Source organism: Mus musculus, chromosome 14 (assembly GCF_000001635.26).
Source record: "Mus musculus strain C57BL/6J chromosome 14, GRCm38.p6 C57BL/6J".
Lineage (NCBI taxonomy): Eukaryota > Metazoa > Chordata > Mammalia > Rodentia > Muridae > Mus > Mus musculus.
Genome location: NC_000080.6, coordinates 122,659,834 through 122,679,947, shown reverse-complemented (window position 1 = coordinate 122,679,947; position 20,114 = coordinate 122,659,834). Strand labels below are relative to the sequence as shown.

Below are 20,114 nucleotides of genomic sequence, written 5' to 3'. Positions count from 1 at the left end.
GCTAATGAGCTCATGGTATCACTATGCCTGACTTTTTCATCTGAGTTCTAGGGATTGAACTCCAGCCTCTATGCTTGTGTGGACTGAGCCACAGCTCCAATCGTAGAGTGCATTCTTCAAAAGTAGCTTTTAAACTTTGAAAGTAACATTTGAAGGGCTTGGGAGATGTATCTGTGAATACATCACCTGGCACACAGGTATAAAGGACCTGAGTTCAGATCCCAAAGCACACAGAAAAGCCACTCAGATGAGGCATTCCACCACTCAGAAGACAGCGGCATGGTTCCATGGCAGGATGGCTAGCTAGACTGTCTAAAACTTGCACGCTCCAGGTCCACCAAGAGGCTCTGCCTCAATAAAGTGGTTATTGATTGAAGGAAACACCTGATGTCAATTTCAGCTCCTCATATGCACACAAATGCATGTGTGTCCATACCTGGACATACGTGCGTATATGAAAACAGACACGTGCACATGCTACAGACACATAGATGTACAAAGAAGAAAGTAGCAGCCTCAAAAATAAAAGATCTCCCAATGATCTTCAATGTAGAAGATACAACATGATACAGGTTGGAATTTGGTATTAAAACCTTTGAAACTAAACTGCAGTTACATGTCAAAAGGCACAGTACAATGGTAATGTGCTATGACATAATGTCTGCTATCTGCACTGCAATGCTGCACATAAAAAGGCATTTGGGAACAATATTGGAAGAACAAGCATGAACATGCAAGTCCATGGCTCTTGTGCTCTTGCTAGTCTTTCCCACTTCTTAAAAGTACCACAAGAACTGGAAAGCTAGCTTACCAGTTACGAGCACTTACTGAGGACACAGATTCCGTTCCCAGCACCCACACGGTGGCTCACAACTGTCTGCAACTCCGATTTCAGGGGCTCCAATACCCTCTTCTGATCTCTGAGGGCTACAGCACACACATGGTACACAGACATACACTCAGGCATACACACATACACATAAAATAAATATTAAAAAAAGGAAGTTAGCATGAAGAAAAGGCAAAGGTTCAGATGCAGTGGAGGAAGGAGGGAGGAAAGGGAAAAAAGAAAAAAAAAGAAGCAAGGGAAGAACTAGGGAGAGAAATTGAAGTGCGATTTGGTGCAAGGATTTCTGCTCCAAAGGGCGTCATTGGTGAAGAATATTTTGATTCCAATTGAAATTAACTTGATTCAGTAAGGACACATGAAGTCATTCGCATATAACATCAATTTTAAAAGAGGTTATTTATCAGAGTAGCTGCTGGTTCCTTGTTTAGCAGGCTGTTAGAACAGTTCCCACATAACTTCCCTGCCTCCACCTAGCTTTCCCAGACGATGAGCATGCTGTATCAATATGGAAACTTGTGAGAGTTTATGAGCCAACATCAATACACTGTAATTAAAGCCCACATTTTACATCAGAGCTCACTCTTAGAGCCATACATTCCTGGTGGCTGGCAAATGCATAGCTAACTGTGTGTCTCTGCCTTGGCAGCATTAGCATTTTCAATTCAGAAGTCTACACCCAAAATAGCACAGGAAAAACCATGACCAAACAACTCTAGGAGGAAAGGGTTGAATGGGCTTATGCTTCCAAATTACTATACATCATTGAAGGAAGTCAGGACAGAATCTCAGACAGAATAAGAACCTGGAGGAAGGAGCTGATGCAGAAGCCAGAGTGGAGTACTGCTTCTTGGCTTGCTCCTTGTGGCTTGGTCAGTCTGCTTTCTTATAGAACCCAGAATCACCAGCCTAGAGGTCCTCTCAGTAATCATCAATCAAAAGAATGCACTGCAGGCTTGTCCACAGCAACCATTTCCCAAATGAGGTTCCTTCTTCCAAAATGATTCTAGCTTGTGTCAAGTTAATAAACTAGCCAGTACACTCCCCAAAGTTGGAGTTCCTTCTCAATTCACCCTACCAGGGGCTGGTGAGATGGCTCAGTGGGTAAGAGCACCCGACTGCTCTTCTGAAGGTCCGGAGTTCAAATCCCAGCAACCACATGGTGGCTCACAACCATCCGTAACAAGATCTGACTCCCTCTTCTGGAGTGTCTGAAGACAGCTACAGTGTACTTACATATAACCAATAAATAAATCTAAAAAAAAAAAAAAAAAAAATTCACCCTACCAGGCTATCACCACCACACAACACATTAGTTCAAAGAACCTTTGCTTCTCTCTTGTTTTCCGTTGTATTTTTTAATAGTTACTCAATGGTTTATATTGGGTCAAAAGGTAGCTGATTTATCTCAAGCCCCAAACTTCTGTAACAAAGTAAATGTAAGACATGTAAGGACAGCCTTATTTATCACCCACTCAACAGTTCACAGGAGACAATACCCAGAGCTACAGCTAAAATAGGAACCTGTGACTGAAGAAAAGCCCTGGTCATACTACAACAACATGCTCAGTGACGGAGACGCTGTTGCTGAGTGTTATGGAGTTTGTGACCCCTGGAAAAGACATAGACTCAATCCAACTATAATTAAAAGAGTTATTGGTTAGGTACTAGCAGGAAAGCCACCCTAAAGCCTAATCTCAGGCATGTCATGAAGGAGGGGTGTGGGAAGGGCTTGTAAAGGGGAAAACCACAAGATGATCTTCAGTATCTATGCAGGCAAGCAATGACCAGTCTGTTCTACCAAGTAAAGTGGTTAAGGAAACTCAGAACAATCTTTGTGTGTATGCATAAGCAAGTTACAAAAGCCAAAATAACAGTTAGTCATTCTGTAACAAGTAGATGGTCATGGCTATACATTTTGGGATGGGAGGTCACTGATTCTGGTTACTGGGACTTATCTTTCAGGGACTGGAATAAGAGGAAAAATATCTAGTTAATAACAAATAGATGCCTGGTATATAATGGGGTTTCTTTAGCCACCACATTGAGCATTCAAGTCAAAAATATTAATATGAGAACCAGAGAAGACATGCCTACTACAAATAAGACAAATGGTAGGCCAAGGAGAATAAACAGTGAAAGCAGCAGACATAAAAACTTGGGGAAGAAAGATAGCAGGAACAGGCAAAAATATGTTAATTAACATTAAGAATTATTTAAAGGAAACAAAGTACTATTTCAAAATGTTAGCCATAACCATTTTTAAGATTATATCTTGCAAATTATATGTGAAAATTAAAAGCATTTTCCCAAGATTTTGGCAACTGTATTATTTTAATTCTTTTTCTTTTATTAAACATAAATAAGGTAATCTAATAAGCTAAAATTTTCACATATAAAAATAAAAATGAGAAGTAAATAGTTCTCTTGGATACTGAACTATAATGTATGGCATAATATCTAAAACACTGCAATACTAGCACCCAAATGAGCAGAAACATTTTCCAAATTAACAGATATCTGAGATAGTTGAATAAATTGAATGTCTTAGACAAATACAATAAAATTGATTCCAGATGGAGAGATCCATTATGAAGTATAAAATGAGTTCTAAGAGAAAACATGGGGGACGGAGTTTGGCTTATCAAAGAATAGGGAAAACCAAATACTATCACAATGACCCAAGTTACACAATAGAGATTCAACTACTTAGAAATAAAACCTTTTTCAGAAAATAACAACATACAAATTAAGGAAGACAAGCAACAGATGGAGGGGAATATCTAAAAATGGTATCTGAGGTTTCCACCCTATATTCATTTGCTGATCCCACTGTCGATGAGATGGCTTCTGACGCAGGTGAGGGAAGAACCCCTGCTCTGAGAGGATCAGAACATCGTGATCCAGACCCCAACCACATGCAGCAAGGACCAGTGGACCTGACACAGGTAGAGGGACTTGTACTACACACCAGGAACCTGAACCGTATAAAATTCAGGCCTTGTACAAGCATTGTGAGCATATCTGACCTCTTCAACACTGAAGGAGTAGAGGGATGAGGGAGTACGGAAAGAGAAGGCAATTATGCAAACTTTGCTCTGGAATGTCAGAAAAGGCTCGATGTAAAAGGGTCTAAGGGTATACAGGATATTCTATGATCAACTGACCATCTAAAGAACTAAGCTAAACCAAGCATCCAAGGCAAACCAAAGCTAAATCAAGCTACACCAAGGCCTCAACTTGGTGACTCATCTCCAGAGAGAAACAAAACTTCATGAGTCCAAACGTCACCATCCACCAAGTGAAGATGCTACTCAGATTTCTGTTACCAGAAAACACAAAAGGCCTGAAGCTGGACTGGCAAGCTTAGGAAATTTCAAATGAAGGAACAAAAGCACAGTACAGACTTCTTTGCTCCAGCCAGTGCACTAACTAGAGATAACACAGATTGCAAAAACTACAGAATTTGGTATGTGCTTTAAGAATTAGAATCTCAGCTTAGAACATAAATTTGGAAAGGAAAATACACTATTTTTTTTTTTTAAATGTGAGTAGTTAAGAACATTTCCTGCTTTTGGAGTTCAATCCCCAGCACCTACATCAAGTAGCTCACAACCACCTGTAACTTTGGCTCCAAGGGATCTAATAATACCTTTGGCCTATACACGCATCTGTACAGACTCACTTGCACACATTCACACATATACTTTAAAATAATAAAGATAAATGTATTAAAAGTAAATGTTCCTATTAAAAAGAATGTTTGAATTGTTTTAACAATATCAGAATCTAGACATGGTAGCACATACCTTTAATCTTTCAGCATTCAGGAGGATCATAGCAAGTTTGAAGTCACCCTAATCTATAACAAGTTCCAAGCTAGCCATGATTACACAGGCATATAGGGGGCATGCAAGCGAGGCTTCCTCAATGTGAGAAGACCAAGATTTATTTGTTCTTCATGATCCCAGTTAGTAGTCAACTTACTGTGAAATGCCCCTTACACACAAACAAATCCTAAGAAGGCAAAATTCATTTTTTCTTGATAGCAAACAGGGTCACACTCATGACAAATAAACCCAAGAAAAGAAGTGTGATAACCATTAAGCGTGAGTAAACTGTATTGTCAGAACTAACATGATGAAATTTTTACCAATTTAACTCCTCAATGCATCCCACCCCCAAGGCAATTCTGTAATCTTTAAATGATAGATTATAATTTCCTGGAAAGCTATCCAGGATAAAAAGCAGACAGGCATTGAGGTACTCCAGTGATTTCAACCAACTGCAAAGAGCTGTCTCATGCAGAAAACTGTGGGGCAAGCTTTAAGAAACACTTGGCTAAAACAAGTGAGGTAGAAACAAATGCAAGAACAAAGAAAACCACAAGTGTCAGGTGTGGTAAACATGTAGCTGGCTACTAGAGATACTAAGCCAAGGAGATCATCAGAGCACAGGAGTTCAAGGCTAGCCTGGGCAACAAAGCAAGACCTTGTCTCTGGGAGTAAGGTACAGAGTTACAAGTTAACCAAAAAAAGATACCAGATGGTAATTCTATAGATGATGGCATGTATCCAACCAAAAGTCATATCTATTTGTAATAATCATATCTATTTGTAGAACAAAACACAAATGTTCTCTCATTACAAATTTCTCTCTGGATGTCATTGCAAGCTACCATCCTCATCATGGCATAATAAAGTCCCTATCTTAATAAAAAAAATTATTTCCTAGCTCATTATCTAATTAGATTCACTTAGTTAGAACTGCATTATTTTAATCAAAAACAAATTAATATCCAAAATTGTAAGGATATTCACATGAACAGATTATGAGCTAAGAAATATAACTTCAAAGGGAGTAACCAACTACTATTAATAATAAATGCTACAAATATTTATAATATTAGTCTCAAAATACAGCAAACTTCTGCTATGGCAAGTAAGAACCAATTTGTTATTTGATAGGTGTATTTTTACTCTACCAGTAATTTTTTTCATATAACTGACATAGATTAAGACTTTGGTGATTACACTCATGGGATTAGTTAGTATTTGATTTGCATGTTCAACTGCCACCTCCCTTGCAGCTGATGCACAGCCTGTGACTGGTGAGGGTCTAGGTGTCAGGGAAGCACTTCCACATGTCATTTAGAAAGGTAGTGGTAAGTGAGGCAAAGGCCATGTGTACAGGACAGGAAAAGGGCACAAATTTATATGTAGATAACGTACTTCTTAAAGCCATCAGCTTGGAACCAGTACTCAGTTACTGGGAGTAGGTAACAAGAGAGAGGTATTCTTAAGAAAACAAAGAGTAAGAATACAGGAAAAATATCACCACCCAAAACCCAACAAATGGATTCGAGAGACAAGCGCAATATTCAGCACCATTTTTTTCCCCCACACATGTGCATCCCAGGGACAAAGTAACACCACGGATGTACTTTGTTCCTTTGGTAGCATGGAGTAACTGAAAAGTACAGTCATAAACATGAGAGGCCATTACAGGACAGCGCACAGATAAACCACCTCCACAGGGAGTTGAGGCCACAAAGGAGCACACCGTCAAGGTCAGAGTGATCTCAGAAACAGCCCCTTGCTGGACTGCAAACAAGCTTAGCATCCCTCAGAAGCCCAAGAAATTTCACTTTCAACTGGGACCCTTACTCAGTGCCACAAAATACACATGAGCACTGGGCAGAAAACAACAGCAGCAAATCTCTATAGGAGAGAAACCATCACCCAAGGTATCATGCACCACTAAAAGGAATGAATGAATGAATGAATGAATGAATAAATGAATGAATGAAATGCATATCCTGGGGCTGGAGAGATGGCTTGGAGGTCAAGAGAACTTTTTGCTCTTTCAGAGAACCTGGGTTCAATTTCCAATACCCACATCATGACTCACAAGTATATGTAAGCCTAGTTCCAGGGGATCTGACACCATGCATGCACATAGAGCACATACATACATGCACATGCATGTGCACATGCAAAACATTCATATATACAAAATTAAATAAACAAGTAAAAAATACTTTAAGAAGTAATATGCAGTCAGAGATTAAAAACAAAGGCATAAAAGCATCTAAGTACTACCATCCCAACAGTATCGATGAGCACACTCACAGGGATGAGCACACTCACTCACAGGGATGAGCACACTCACTCACAGGGGTGAGCACACTCACTCACAGGGATGAGCACACTCACTCACAGGGGTGAGCACACTCACTCACAGGGGTGAGCACACTCATTCACAGGGGTGAGCACACTCACAGGGTTTCAGAAATGGAAAACGTCACATATGCCATAAGACAACTAAGTTGACTGTGCTTAAAGAAATAAAAGATAAAATGAAATTGTTGGATGGGAGATGCAAAAAGATAGCAAGCACTGAACTGCATTTTTAAAGAATCAAATACAGAGTCTAGCTTGAAATGCAAACAAGTAAAACTATAAAGTCATGAGTAAACGATGCATTAAAGTGCACCATGAGGCCAAAGAATTATCAAAAAGGGCATGTAATGAAATTACCTAAATCGAAAAATTCAGAAGGAAGAGATAATGATAGAAATAGCAATAGACAATTTTCAAAACAGCACAAAGGTATTAAACTACAGAAGCATGGAGTCCCATGAATTACATAGGCATGTATACACATGAGTGAAGAAAACTAAGAAAAAAATTGATTGTTTAAAGGGTATTTTAATTTTTTAAAGAGGTATTAGCAAGAAGGAGGACCAGCAGGTAAGAGGTTTGATCCTGGAGCCTTTGTAAAGGTGGAAAGAGAATGAGCAATATAAAGTTACCTTCTGACCCCACATGCACCATGGCACGTGCAGCCCTCACAGGAACACATCATCAACACGCACAAATGCAATACATTTGCAAACATTTTAAGTCATTTAAAAAACAAATTCATTACTGCTGTCAGAAGAACAAGAAAGTCAGTATCTACACATAAGCAGAAAGAGAATTTGAAAGTCTCCCCAGAAGTAGGCAGGTATAACATGATGAATTTGAGAGAAAGTTGGAGGAGAAAACATGGAGGGATTAGAGGAAGGAAACAGAAGGGAAAATGAGATAAAAACCCCATATACATGTATATGTATGTATATATAAATTATATATATATATGAATGTGTGTGTGTGTGTGTATATATATATGTGTGTGTGTGTGTGTATATATATATATATATATATATATATATATATATATATATATATGTATATATATGAGTTTGCAACAAGCAAGCCTTTGAAAAAAATTTCCAGATACAAAGGAAGAAATAAAAGATCAGATATATCTTCTATATGGGTAGAGGGAAAGAATGGTATTTAAAACAATAGTAAGAGACATTACCTTGATGACAGTGAAGTCTAAAATGTCCTTACCCAGCCAGGTAGGTCTGGCCTGGAAAACATAACCTGACTGACATCAGACCTGGAGCGACCAAGGCTGTCTGCTGTGGGACAGGTTCTAACAAAAGCTTAGGCTCTCACACAGCTCTCAAACCACAACAGAAATGAAGTTAAATGCTAAGCACTGGAAATACAAGGAAGAGAGAAAAACTTTGGGGGAAGAAAAGTAAAAACATTGAAACAGACTGAATTTAAATCCAAATATATCAAATCAAGTTCAGCTGTATGGAGCTGAACCAGAAGTTCACTTGAGCCTGCTTTCAAGGCCATTCTGTTTCAAACAAAAAAAAGTGGTACAAATGCACTAGAGTCATGGTGATGTCTAGGCATACACAAGATGATAGAGTTCATGATGTTATCTAGACAAAGACAAAATGATGTTGTCTAGGCACAGACAAGATGATAGGAATTGCCTTAAAATTATATAATGCTTACAGAGATGTAAAATGCATTCACAGATAGATCAACCGTTAAACAATGAAGAAAGATGCACTGTGCAAAAAGATATGTTGAGTTCAGACCATGAGCTCCCCTGCCACTAGGCAAAGGACAGGACCACTAAAGGAAACCCACCGCAAAGATCCAAAACCACAAGGACTGGTTAAGACCAAGTTTAAAAAAAAAAAGTATCTCTCTTGGGGCTGGAGAAATGGTTCATCAATTGAGAGCTGCTGAACTTCCAGAAGACCTATCTTGAATTACCAGCACCCACAAAGCAGCTCACTGTAACTACCTGTAACTCCAGTTCCAGGGGATCCAACACCTTTACCCAGATATACACAGACTGAAAACATCAATGCATATGAAATGAAAATAAATGAATCATTCTTTAAAAGTATCTATCTTACAATCACTCATATGTTGAGAGGTCCTGATACATGAAGGAAGAGTCTGATTTCAGGGACAGGTATGAATATGAAGAAAGCAACTGAAGCAAAAGCTGCTCAGGGTGACATCGGAAGCTAAGTGTGTGGAGTAGCAGCATAGAGGAGTGTTCAGGCACCCAGGTGATATATAAAAGGCCACCAGAGGAACAAAAGCATTCAAGCCATCCTTCTGCCCAGAGACACTCAACTGCCTCTCCCAACACAGGAAAACCAATACCCCCCACCAATGGAAGAAAAGTGGATGCTATTTTCAAGCGTAGTATGATTTGCACCAGACTCTATTGTCAAAGGAGGCATTTTCCAATCCACACCATCCTGGATCCCTGATGTCATGAAAGGACAATATATTTTCTTCTTTTGCATACAAAATGTGTTTTACAAATGATGCACCACATTGAATGGAGTTCCATCTACATTCATGTTCACCCTGAACCTGTGAATATGACCTTATCTGAAAAGAGTCTTAGCAGATATAATCAAATTAAGGGTCATACTAGAGCGGAATGACCCCAAATCTGATGGCTGTTATTTGTTTAGAAAAAAGAACTTTGAACATGGAGATACTTAAGGAGAAAGCCAGATGACAGCTAATGCAGACCAGAGCTATCTGCCACAAAACAAACGACAGGTTAGCTGACAACCACCTCGTGACAGATTCTTGCTCAGCTCCAAGATGGAACCCTCTGCTGAAGCTGACCTTAGACTCTGGCCCAGGCTATAATTTCTCTAAATGAGTAAAATGGGAAATACACCAATCATTTACAGAAACTGAAATATAAACTATTATTTTCTTCAGAGCAGTATCACATGAATTAGCATGAAAATTCCTATTTGAACTGCATGAACACCAAAGAATAAATACTATATGACCCCATCAACAACAACAACAAAAGTTAAAGATAATAAACAGCTACCAAAACTAGTATGGCAACATAAAACAGTATTTCCAACATGATCTCCATCAGAACAGGAAACACTACAGAGATGGAGGGAGATGGAATAAAAGACAGAAGGGAGGCTCGGCAAAAACTGCTGGTGTTTTGTACCACCAGCCCCGCCGATGCTTCATGATTTGTTCAACAAACGCTTTTGTTCTGTCTACTTTTACACACACACACACACACACACACACACACACACGTAATGCCCTGTACATGTGTGTCTGTATATGTATGGGCATATATATATATATATATATACACACACACATATATATATGTGTGTGTGTGTGTATGTATGTGTATATATATATATATGTATATATATATACATACACATATGTGTGTATGTGTGTATATATATATACACACATGTATGTATATACAAGCACACACACAATTTAAATAAGGGAGGAAATGGGAAGAAGGAAGAAAATAAAGCCACCTGTTACAGCACTGTTGACCTCTGAGATGATAGCTAAACTCAGGAAGTCACACACCAGGGTGGCCACTGGACTTTTCCTAACTGAGGCAGAGGTGGCAGGTTCCTCAGGAACTTGGGAGTTACTCCCAGAAGTTCACATTAGGTCTCCTTCCTCTACCCCTTTAGAAGACGCTTAAGAACTTGTCACTTTCTGACTATAGCACCAAGATCTCTGACCAGCACACAAATTCTGACAAGTACAGCTCATCCTAAAAGGGTCAAGCAAACCAAGGAGACTGTCCACATGGAGTATTATCAGGTATTAAGAATATTAACAGTATAGAAGGTTAAACATTGGCCTTCAAGTTGGCAGGCTATGAATGGGGCTGGACAGATGGCTCAGTAACTAAGAGCCCTGGCTGCTCTTCCAGAGGACCCAGGTTTGATTTTTCAACACCCATATGGCAACTCAAAACTGTCTGTAACTCTAATTACATACATACATGCAGACGAAATGTGCATACATATAAAACTTAAGTTATATATAACTTAAATGCATATAAAAATTAAACATTAAATAAATAAATTAGTAGGCTTCTTAGTTCTCCTTACCAGGTGTATCAGCACAAATATAAAGAAAAAGATTTGCATTTTGGTGCTGATTTTTAAATTTTATTATAAAACAAAATGAGAAAAAGAATGCATGAGGAAGAACAAACAGGCACGGAGAGGAGTAAAAACACAAGTTGTTACCTGTAGTCTTGTATTCATCTCCAAGAAGTAAAAATTCTTCTGGGAGTCCACAAGAAATTCCACAGTTCCAGCAGAAGAATACTTCACGGCTTTAGCCAAAGCCACGGCCTGCTCTCCCATTGCTTGGCGAGTTTCAGGATCCAGAAAAATGCTACAACACACAAAGCACTCAGCAGCAAAGCCTCAGGTGATCTTTTATAGCCTTACATAAAACTGCTACATAGATTCATCTGAATCAATTTAGAAAATGGTCATGTTTCATAGCATACACTGTGTCATGTGCAAGTTCTAAGTATTCTAAGTTTCTGGGCTAATATCCACTTATCAGTGAGTACCTACCATTTGAGTTCTTTTGTGATTGGGTTACCTCACTCAAGATAATGCCTTCCAGGTCCAACCATTTGCCTAGGAATTTCATAAATTCATTCTTTTTAATAGCTGAGTAGTACTCCATTGTGTAAATGTATCACATTTTAAAGTTTGGAGCTGAGACAAAAGGATGGACCATCTAAAGACTGCCATATCTGGGGATCCATCCCATAATCAGCCTCCAAATGCTGACACCATTGCATACACTAGCAAGATTTTGCTGAAAGGACCCTGATAGAGCTGTCGCTTGTGAGACTAGGCCGGGGCCTAGCAAACACAGAAGTGGATGCTCACAGTCAGCTATTGGATGGATCACAGGGCCCCCAATGGAGGAGCTAGAGAAAGTACCCAAGGAGCTAAAGGGATCTGCAACCCTATAGGTGGAACAACAATATGAAATAACCAGTACCCTGGAGCTCTTGACTCTAGCTGCATATGTATCAAAAGATGGCCTAGTCGGCCATCACTGGAAAGAGAGGCCCATTGGATTTGCAAACTTTATATGCCCCAGTACAGGGGAATGCCAGGGCCAAAAAGTGGGAGTGGGTGGGAAGGGGAGTGGGGGGGAGGATATGGGGGACTTTTGGGATAGCATTGGAAATGAAAATGAGGAAAATACCTAATAAATTATATAAAAAATAATGCATGTGTGTAGCAACTTTGTGCATACATGAACAAGCAGAGAGAAGAAAACTGTCAAAAGCTGAGGATTAACAAATGAGGTGCTGCCTTCCTATTCCAAGAATTATATTGAGCCACTGTCATCTCCAAGGAAAGAGGGAGAAGAGAGTAGCAATGTTGGAGAGACTCTTGACTTTTATGCCCAAGTGCTATCTGGGCTCCTATGAGCATAATGGCTGTGAAGGGTCTTCTGGAGAAAGCCTACATGTGAGGGAAGCCTAGACAGTCTTTCATTGCAGTTAAATAAGGTGTTCTTCAACTGGGGCATACAGAAAACACGGTTCTACACTGACCAGGTGCATAAGTCATATTTACATGTTATGTGAAAATGTTCTGACCTGAGGCTCAGAAGAACCCAAACCCTCTATTTCCCCTAGGTAAGGCAGTTCAGTGTTTGCTAACTCAGTGTTCACAATGCCTTTGTAGAACACAAATGCATCTAGTAAACCTCTAATGCCTGTATCAAAATCACTCTCACAGCCAGGGCAAACTAAAATGTTTTCATCAAAACTTGTTTAAACGAAGGGACATATATATATGTATATAAGTGAAGGGGTGCACACCAGACAACCAGTATTTTCTGACTGTGGTGCTGCATAAGAAGGGCTCTGAAAAAAAAATTCAACATGAACTCCATTTCTATGTGCAGGCTGGTGTTCTCCAGGTACCATAAGATCTGTCAAACATGCCGTGCAATATTCATGGTGGGATGGTATCTGACACTGAGTGCTCATCTTCATCCAGAAAGGCATCTAGAAAGAGCCACTCCAGAGTTACCGGTGCCTCACGCCCACTCCTACACACTCACTGGTCCCTGCAGCGTAAGACCTCCTTAACATCCTGTCAGTGTCCAACTAGCATTAAGTCATTGTTCAAAATTTCCCTAACTTCCTTGTAAATATCAGGATATAGCCTAGTTTTCTTAGAATCAAGATCCAAATAAGGTTCAGACTCTGCATTTAGCTGCTTTAGCTTTGCTTTGCTTTGCTTTGCTTTGCTTTGCTTTGCTTTGCTTTGCTTTGCTTTGCTTTGCTTTGCTTTGTCTGTTGTTTTATTTTGTTTTTGCATTCTAAGATACTTGTAATCTACTGTTCCATCCCTGGTTTGGGGCCAAAAACTTGGCCACTTTCCTGTCTCATTCCTTAAATTGTAGCAAGCAACTCTGTATGTCTTTTAACACTAGGATTGCATTTCAATTCCATATAAATTGGTAGATTCAAGCCATCAATCGTCATTTAGATTACCATAGGGACAGAGCTGAGCAGACAAACAGGAGATATACTTTCTAGTCACCCATCAGGAGATGTTGGGAGTACTGGATGGCTTCAGGTGTTAAAATTTTTATATTATAAATATAATTCTGCAGTGTCCTAATAAATATAGGCATAGAGAAATCTGGAAAACAACCCCATGATAAAGCTAATGCAGCCAAAATAAGGAAACTGTACAAACGTGGAGGCTTCAAGCAGTTGAGTAGACTCCATTTTGTTCTTTTGGTCTAATTTACTCCTAAACCATAGCCCTTGCATAGCAGCAGCACAATTACTAGGCATTCTGTTGATAATGCAGTCACAGGAAAAGGTGAAGTAGACCTCCCCCAGCACGAAGTAACAGCAAAGTCAAAGGATTAAGACACCATGTTTTAAGACCAACATATTACCCCTTGTTTTTCACCATGGTGTCTAAAATAAGGAATAATTTTTACCCTGTGATTAAAATTTTACCCATGGTCATATTATTTTGAAACTACACATACAATAAGGCTTTGCAAATTAAAGTTCTATTGGATATATATTTTAGTGCTTGGCATTTCAAAACAACTACATATACTCAACTGGGTTTTGTTTTTGTTTTTCAGTTTCGGGGGTGGGTTGCCTGATTTTGATTTTTGGGAGGTCTTGCAATATAGCCTTTGGCAGGCCTGATACTCACTATAGCACAACTGGGCTTGAATTCATGGTGATCCTCCTGCCTTAGCCTCTGAGATACTAAGTTGTGAGCATACTTCAATATGCCTAGCACCAACTGGGCGGCTTATTCTTTCTTTCTTCTTTCTTCTTTCTTTCCTTCCTCCTTTCCTTCTTTCCTTCCTTCTTTCCTTCCTTCTTTCCTTCTCCTCCTCCTCCTCCTCCTCCTCCTCCTCCTCCTCCCCCTCTTCCTCTTCTTCCTCCTCTTCCTCCTCCTCCTCCTCCTTTTTCTTCTGGAGACAATGGTTTCACTATATTTCTCTAGCTGGTTTAGAACTCTCTATGTAAACCAGGCTAACCTCAAATTTAGAGACCCACCTACCTCTGCCTCTCTACTAATATCAAGTACCTACTCAATAGAAATGAATTCTCATGAAGTTCCTCACAACCCCACTGCAGCTGCTGGGAACCACCAGAGCAGCTCAGATGAATCAAGGACTGCTCAAGAACTATATCCAGGAACCCTTTCTTAGTAGGAAAACCCAGGACCAACTTTGTTAGTTTCTCTAGCATAAGAAGCACATCTATTCTAGGCGTCCTGAGAACTGGCAGGCTCTGCATAACCCCCAAACCTAAACAAGTCTCAACTGGCTATCCAACTCTCACCTATTAAAAATCTACTTCTTGAAAATGCACTTCTCAGTACCCAAGGAGCTAAAGGGATCTGCAACCCTATAGGTGGAACAACAATATGAAATAACCAGTACCCCCCAGAGCTCGTGTCTCTAGCTGCATATGTATCAGAAGATGGCCTAGTCAGCCATCAGTGGAGAGGCCCATTGGTCGTGCAAACTTTATATGCCTCAGTATAGGGGAATGCCAGGGCCAAGAAGTGGGAGTGGGTGGGTAGGGGAGTGGGGGGAGGGAATGGGGGACTTTTGGGATAGCGTGAGAAATGTAAATGAGGAAAATACCTAAGAAAAAAGAAAAAAAACAAGTAGGAAAGCTTTGATGGTAAAGTTTTTTCAAATTTTGAAAAGATACATTTAATAGTCCTAAACTTAAAGTAGTAACATTCTTGTCATAATTTAAAAGAATCAATTTTATAATATACTATTTACTGTAATTGATATATTCTAATGTAATGAAAATGAGAATTCAATACTATTTTCAGATTTAATATTATGATAAAATTTAAGGTTTTTTTCTCCTTGGAATTTCACATGTATACAAAATAAATGGGAAAAATATAAAACAAAATTTATGGGTAAAATTTATATTAAGGTAATGTTAACAAAAAGTTTTAATGTAAAGAAAATGATTAAAACCAGGTTGTTTTATGGGTGCTCTCTGGGGCAACACTTACCTTGGCGCCTCCTCTACCACCTTCTGGTTCCTTCTCTGGATCGAGCACTCCCTCTCATTGAGCCACAGAGCATTGCCATGTTTATCCCCTAAAACCTGAGAGTAGTGTCACTTGAGAACATTAGCCATGAAGGTTGCCAGCTGACACTCCCCAGCTAACACCCCTCCCCATGTAACTTCCCTTGCTGTTTAATACCCAGACTTCAGAGAACACATAGCTTTCAAAACACACACTGGGTTAATATTAACAGAAGGAAAGTATATTTACAACTCTAGAATACAATGAAATATTATTAGTAAGAAAAGCAGAGGAGAGCAACCCTCATGTTGCATCTCCAGCACAGATGGACATATGAGGATTATTTAATAATGGCTGGAAGGTCAGAAGCCACTGTGGAACTGAGAAGCACTGAGAAAGGGCTGACTGGGGTCACGCCTTCTGGTCACCAATAAGCAGGGACAGCAGATCATTCTGCAAACATCTCTGTTGTTCTTATCCAGTGTGTTGTTAGTTGTGTGTGGGTAACACTGCTGTCCTTATTCTGTCAGAAGAAAACTAGAGATGATGGCTAGGAGCTAGCTGCTCTCCTTTTGTGAGAGGGAGAAATAAACTGGGGCTCCTGGAGAGAACATGACACTTCCTGTGTTGAATCACTCAGAGTTGTTTGAATGTCCCTGGGCACTTATTTTAGGGTCACAGACTTGTTTTAGGGGCTCTAAAATGAGTCACTAATTTTAGCACCAAGCAGCTCTCCAGCCTCACTGCAGGGCTTTCTGTTACGGTCCCTTCATGTATTACAGAGAGCTGATACAAGTATCATATTAATGTTTTATATGGCTGTTACCAGTTTTTAAAAAGCATACTCACAACACACATAGTTAGCTAGGGCATGAGTAGTGAATATATGACTGAACATTTTTAGGACTAAAGTCTTTCTAAACTCAAAACTCATTTCAAGTAATAAAGGAAAAAATTTAGAATCATCAACTGCCAATAGCTTAGCATTTTACTTCTAAGACTCCAAGGTAGCTGCATGAGGTTCATCTAAAAATATTTTAACTCCTAAAAATAACTCTTAATCTCTTTTTTTAAATTTTAGTTGGCAAGAAAGTAAAAGTACATTTAGTCTCCAGGAAATAAACAACAAAGAATCTCAAAAAGCATGTGCAACTGTTTAAAAAAAAAAGAGAGAGAGTCAGATATAGAATTGTTTTTCTCTGATTCTATATAGTCTCCTTGTTTGCTCTAAAAAGTGTGGGGAATTTGGCACACAATTGGTGCTCAGACATATATGCTGGCAAAACAGCCATACATATAAAGTCAAAATGAAAAGCTCAGAGAATTTATCAAGCATTTTAAAGTACTAGTGATGATATACTAGAAAACATTAATAAAATAACTTATAAGGGAAAGATGACCCTTTCCAAGCTGTTGCACACTTTGGCTATAACCCTTTATGTGCTGAACAAGAAATGGCCGTGTGCATGATCCCCAAGAGGCTTCATGAGAACGCATGCTCTTGAGGATCCCTGAACCAGCCTGGGGAACACCAATGTTTCTCTAGTTGAACATTCCCAGTGTACACCTCAGAAGACACAGGGTGGGAGTGCTCATGCAAAAGTTAGCAGGTGGTTGGTTGGCATGCACAGATATGCTTCCCAGACTGTGAGTAGACATTCAAGAAATGGGTAACATCATCTAAGTGCAGAAACCAAGGGACCAGGACAGGGTAAAAATGAAGCTGATTTCTGTGAACTGAGCTTGTCATATGGCAGTGCCCTCTGAGCCAAAACACTGCCATCGACAGTAGACCATGTCTGCCAGCAAATCACTACCACAGCTGTGCTTGGTCACTGTTAATGTGTCCTCATCGAAGGAGGAGGTCTGGATGGGGACACTGGAACACTGGAACTTCCCTCATCTGATAGGCCAGTCATTCTGCCCCACTACTTCTATATAGTTCTGCCCTAATTACGTGTGGCTCTTGGTCTTGGGAGGGCCTAGAGTATACAGGCTAGATGACAAAAAAGAAGAGGGCCCCATCTGTTCAGCCATGGGAAAGACATCATTCATGTTGAATGCTGTAGCCGCATTCCACTGTGGCTGATGTAGGGACACCAACACTCCTGCCCGTAACCCCTCACACATGCTCCATAAGTAAGCCTCATAGTAAGCTTATTGGTTCCCCAAGGGAACTCTGCATTGTCACTGAGCCTTTATGAGGGGAGGGTGGAAAGACACTGCTTAGTTCCTACTGGGGAAAAATTATTAAAACAACCCTATAGATGTAAACTATAATGCAAATACGTTCATGAAAACTGGAAAGTGAATAGGTTTTTTTTTAAACCTAAGATAGATCAGATGGGGGAGACATCTGGGTTATCCATTTACTAGGGGACAGACTTACCTATGTTTAAAAACATATCCCAGAAGGGAGATCCAAGGTAATTAAACCAAATGCTAATGTAGTTGTGTAACTACCTAAGTAACAAACATTTGTTGAATATTAATGAAACACAAAGGCCTAGCTGCTGGAACAGCTAAGAACTATGACCTCATCTCTGATCTCAAGGATCCACGATCAATCAGGAAACAGGGGCATCTAAACCTCAAGCAGTGTGGTGTGTGCTCTCACCAGCAGGAGCACTGCCTTCCACCTCTGCATTTTGAGATTCTCATTCAGCACAAGATCTAAAGACACAAATTTTTAAAAGGATTTAGCAAAGACATCTGTTTTAAAACCAGTGCACAAAAATCACCTGTGTGAATTACATGAGCAACAATAAATAAATAGCAAATAAAACTAACGTAGCAGTTAGCACATCACAGGGTCAAAACTAATGAAATGGTTAGAACATCACAGGGTCAAAATGATCAAGTGTCTAGGGAGTGATGTATGAGAGACATAAAACCTTTAGACTTAAAACTAAAAAGCACCTCTGGAGGGACTAATGAAGACTTACATAAACCATGAGCTATTTTAGGTTCACGGGCTGATGAAAAAGTCAATCTAGAACCAATACAACCCAAATCTAAAACCCAGTACTTGGGGTGTAAGTATATATGTCATAAAGGAATTAGGTTAATGGGTAAAATCCAAAATTAGAAAGTCAAAGCTGTTGGGGAGGGGAGGTTAACTAAGATTAACGGTACCATATTCTGAGCTCTCTCTCTCTCTCTCTCTCTCTCTCTCTGTGTGTGTGTGTCTGTGTGTGTGTGTGTGTGTGTGTGTGTGTGTGTGCACGCACGCGCGCGTGTGCGTATGTGCGTGTGTGCATGTGTGTAAGAATGTGGGGGTGTAGCATATGCTTGCATTCGTATGTATGCATATGTATTTGCAGGTATAAGCACACAAGCATGTAGGAAGGGAAAATTGACATCAGGCATCTTCCTCTATTTTATTCTTATTTTGAGACTGAGTCAGACAGAGTCTCTAGCTAAGCCCACAGCTAAACAACTCAGTCTATCTGGCCAGTGGTCCTCCCCAGCCCTGGGATTACAAACATGTGCCACCATGCCTGCTCTTTATGTGGAGTCTGGGGAACTGAACTCAGGCTTGTATACAAAGCATTTCACCAACTGAACCATCTCCTCAGCCCTCAGATATCTTTAAAACAAATATCATTAAAACAATGAACCAATATCACTTAATTTACAATAAATGGTATATACAATGTACACAACAAATGTAAATCCAATATATGATATCATTTTGTAAAAGTAACTTTTAGTCTGCTGATATAATTGTTGTCTCTAAAGGCTTAATGCCTCCATCTGCTAACGTAGGCCTACCTCTGGAAGCTTCTAGCCTCTGTACAATCTAATCTATACCTAGAGTATTTTCAGCCTCTGAAAACCTACTATTGAAAAAGCTCACCCCTTCCTAGTTCTTTCTGGTCTCTGGCTGGCTGGTGCAGTTCAGCTGTTCTGGCTCAGACTCTTCTCCCAGCTGACTTATTCAATCTGGCTTTTTCTCTCGGCCTCTGAATTGCTCTCCTTGGCCTTAAACTGACTGTCTTAGTCGGGGTTTCTATTCCTGCACAAACATCATGACCAAGAAGCAAGTTGGGGAGGAAAGGGTTTATTCAGCTTACATTTCCACATTGCTGTTCATCACTGAAGGAAGTCAGGACTGGAACTCAAGTAGGGCAGGAAGCAGGAGCTGATGCAGAGGCCATGGAGGGATGTTCCTTACTGGCTTGCTCAGCCTGCTTTCTTATAGAACCAAGACTACCAGCCTAGAGATGGCACCACCCACAAGGGGACCTCTCCCTTTGATCACTAATTGAGAAAATGCCTTACAGCTGGATCTCATGGAGGCATTTCCTCAACTGAAGCTCCTTTCTCTGTGATAACTCCAGCTTGGGTCAAGTTGACACAAAATTAGCCAGTAAACTGACTCTAGCAATCTTTTCTAATCTCCTGGCTCCTTCTCATTCTCCTACTTGTTCTGTCTTCACCTGTGTCTAGCTTGTTCTCTTTTCAATCTGTCTCTGTAGAATTCTCCTGGTAAAG

General features: G+C 39.9%; 1 protein-coding gene across 6 annotated transcripts in view; it reads right to left on the bottom strand.

The window, feature by feature from the left end:
* The window catches only part of Pcca (propionyl-Coenzyme A carboxylase, alpha polypeptide), a 405,580-nt gene that overhangs the window by 209,997 nt on the left and 175,469 nt on the right, over positions 1–20,114 (bottom strand). For all 6 annotated transcript variants that reach the window (NR_153443.1, XR_383133.3, XM_006518432.3 and 3 more), the window contains exons 11-12: positions 15,600–15,694; positions 11,277–11,427 (exon numbers count right to left, since the gene is read on the bottom strand). Coding sequence is in view for 4 of the 6 variants with exons in the window: in XM_006518432.3 (XP_006518495.1) it covers positions 11,277–11,427; positions 15,600–15,694 (246 nt within the window). In the remaining 2 variants the exon portion in view is untranslated. The remainder of the gene's footprint in view (positions 1–11,276; positions 11,428–15,599; positions 15,695–20,114) is intronic.